At 39.7% G+C, this 2,897-nt stretch overlaps 1 protein-coding gene across 1 annotated transcript; it reads right to left on the reverse strand.

The window, feature by feature from the left end:
• Positions 1 to 664: 664 nt before the first annotated feature.
• LOC149862501 (olfactory receptor 6E1-like) lies at positions 665 to 1,993 on the reverse strand. The gene is made up of 2 exons (XM_090053948.1): positions 1,079 to 1,993; positions 665 to 724 (listed from the first exon to the last, which is right to left on the reverse strand). Exons 1-2 carry the CDS (start codon positions 1,991 to 1,993, stop codon positions 665 to 667), a joined length of 975 nt encoding a protein of 324 aa, XP_089910074.1.
• Positions 1,994 to 2,897: the final 904 nt, after the last annotated feature.

The following is a 2,897-nucleotide window of genomic DNA, read 5'->3' on the forward strand; positions in this document are numbered from 1 at the left end:
TTGCATTATTGTATATAAAAATATCTTCTCCAGCCATTAATCTGATGGGTTATACCTACAAAAATGAGAATAGTCTGTAGGGATATAGTTAATAAAAAAAAATGGTAGACAGAGAAAGAGACTGCATAAAGGAGAGATAATCATTGGTATTTTGAGAGATAATGGGCTCATAATCATTCATATTTTGTGGGATACAGCACTGTAGTGACAGTGGGCACAAACTGTGATACCTATGACCCCAGCTGACTTCCTGCCCTTTGGGCAGGGGGCTGGACTTGATGATCTCCCAAGGTCCCTTCCAGCCCTGATGTCTATGAAATCTATTCTACTACACAGTAAGGTCAGAAACAACTTGTGGGCTGCTGGGACTGTGCAATAACAGCAGTTACTGCTGAGTCATTTATTCTTTTAGGAAGGCCTAAATGACTCCACAGTAACAACTGTGCACTCAGGGGCATGTGTAGATCTACCCACTGAATAGTAAATCCTTACTGGGGTTTATTGGGTTAATGACTACCAGTGAAATCAATGTATCAGTTGGCACCTTCAAGTCCTATTATCCTATAGCTGCAAACCGCATTACATTTATTCCAGGATCACACGTTTTATCCTAAGACAAAGTATAAATGTACAGATGTCCATGTCTGTTGTCCTGGCATAAATCCTAAAAAAAAATTCCCAGATAAGTGATTAACACTTTATCCCAGGATATTGCAAAGACCATCTATACCGTTATCCCAGGATTGAATCACTGAATCAATGGCAGAAAAGTGGCACTGCATTCAGCTGTTTGCTGAACTCTGATTAGAAACCAGATGTGTGTATGCATCAATCCCAGGATATATTTGTTCAAGGACAAACACAGGCACCGCTTATTTAGAGACAAATACAGTGTCTATCTCTAGCATATGACGTGTTGTTATTAGACTTATAAACAATAAAAAATGTTCTATTGGTTTGGTTTCCCTAAAAGCAACATCAGGAATATGGATACATCCCAGCCCTTTAATTGAGTGCCCAAAAGTGTTTCCACTTCTCACCTCCCATGCAATTCCCAGATTCTTTGAAAGCACCATGCTCGACTGACCACATCCCTCAAGGCACTCTGAACCTCCTTGTTCCTCAAGCTGTAGATGAAGGGGTTGAGTAACGGAGACACAACAGTGTTAAGAACCGCAATTGCCTTGCTGGTGCCTAGCCCACTGCTCTGCGTTGGCTTGATATACAGAAAAATGCAGGTGCCGTAAGTAATGGAGACCACGGTGAGATGAGAGATGCAGGTGGAAAAGGCTTTCTGTCTGCCTATGGCAGAAGGGATTCTCATCACAGTGAGGATGATTTTACTGTATGAAACAACAGTGATTATGAGAGTGCCCAATACAGATAGCACTGCAGTAATGAAGGAAATGAGCTCCAGGAGCTGAGTGTCTCCACAGAGCAGTTTCATTAAGGGTATGTTGTCACAAAAGAAATGGTTAAGAATATTGGACCCACAGAAGGGCAACTGGAGAAACACTATTGTTGGGAGAAGCACAAAGAGGAAACCTTCTATCCAAGAGCCCAAAACCAACAGTGAGCAAATTCGAGTGTTCATAATGGTAGTATAGCGCAGAGGGTTACAAATGGCCACATATCTGTCAAATGACATTGCTGCTAATAAGAGGAACTCAGTAGTACCTAGGAAAAAATACAGAAAGGATTGGGTAAGACACCCAAGAAAAGAAATTGTTGTTGTTCCTAGTGCTAGGTTGGCTAGAGCTTCAGGGACGACAGTAGTAGTGAAGCCAATTTCCAAAAGGGAGAAGTTCCTGAGGAAGAAATACATAGGTGTCTGGAGACGGTGGTCCAGCAAGGTGATTGCAATGATTAAGAGGTTTCCTGTTATTGTCAAACTATAGGTGAGTGTAAGAAGCACAAAGAGTAGGATTTGTAGCTCCCAAATGTCTGTGAAGCCTAAGAGTATGAACTCCCTTATCCCTGTCTGGTTCTCCATGGTGAATCCACAAATGCAGGAGACCTTTCTTTTAAAAAAAGGAAAATTCAAAATTACCAATTCTATTTTAAACAAAGCACCTCTTCTTTCAGTTTGCACTACAAAATAGAAAAAACACTGAAGCATGGGGGTAGCCATTAAAATTCACTTTATTTCTTGCTTCTACACTGTAGATGCACTTATACGTAGGTCATTCAATGCCAATATAAGCATGCACCACCTGCAACTTCACTAGATATAAATATAGATAAAAACAAATTTTGCCCTTTCATATACATTAACACTTAAATGGTTTGTTTGCATTTTTCCATTAACGCATTTTGGAAAAAGTGTGAAAATGAAATATTATGCCTTTTCCCAGCATAATTGAAACATTTAGAAATTTCAAGGGGAGGAAGGTTCCTTCTGCTTTAGTCAGTGTACATGAGTAATACTAATTTTTTCTTCATATAACTCCTTCATCAAGGCTACTCATTCATAAATTTAACATGGAACACAATCTCATTGCATGTACACACATTGCCAGAAAGACTATTTTGCAACACTAAGGAGTAAAGCCCAGTACTCATGGAATCATTACACAAAACCAAAAATCCCAGACTCAAAGGTATGGAAAAAAAAAAGAAACACCACCTGGTTCTATAAATCTTGGGTTTTGTTAGATGTACAAGAAGACAGATATACGCATACTCTTCTTCACATTCTAGTCAGCTTCTACAAGAGACTTTAAATGCTGCTGTTTCTCCTATAGCAAGAAGAATCCTCACCTTTTGAGTGAACCTGGCACTTATAAATGAACGAGTCTAACTGAGGAACTAGTCATTACCATTGTATAAAAGTAGACCAGAGGCTGAGATTCCTGCCTCTTGCATACCTTTTAGGGTCCCAGTTCACAGAAATGGGG

Source organism: Crocodylus siamensis, chromosome 6 (genome assembly GCF_052110815.1).
Source record: "Crocodylus siamensis isolate JL-2025a chromosome 6, ASM5211081v1, whole genome shotgun sequence".
Taxonomy (NCBI): domain Eukaryota; kingdom Metazoa; phylum Chordata; order Crocodylia; family Crocodylidae; genus Crocodylus; species Crocodylus siamensis.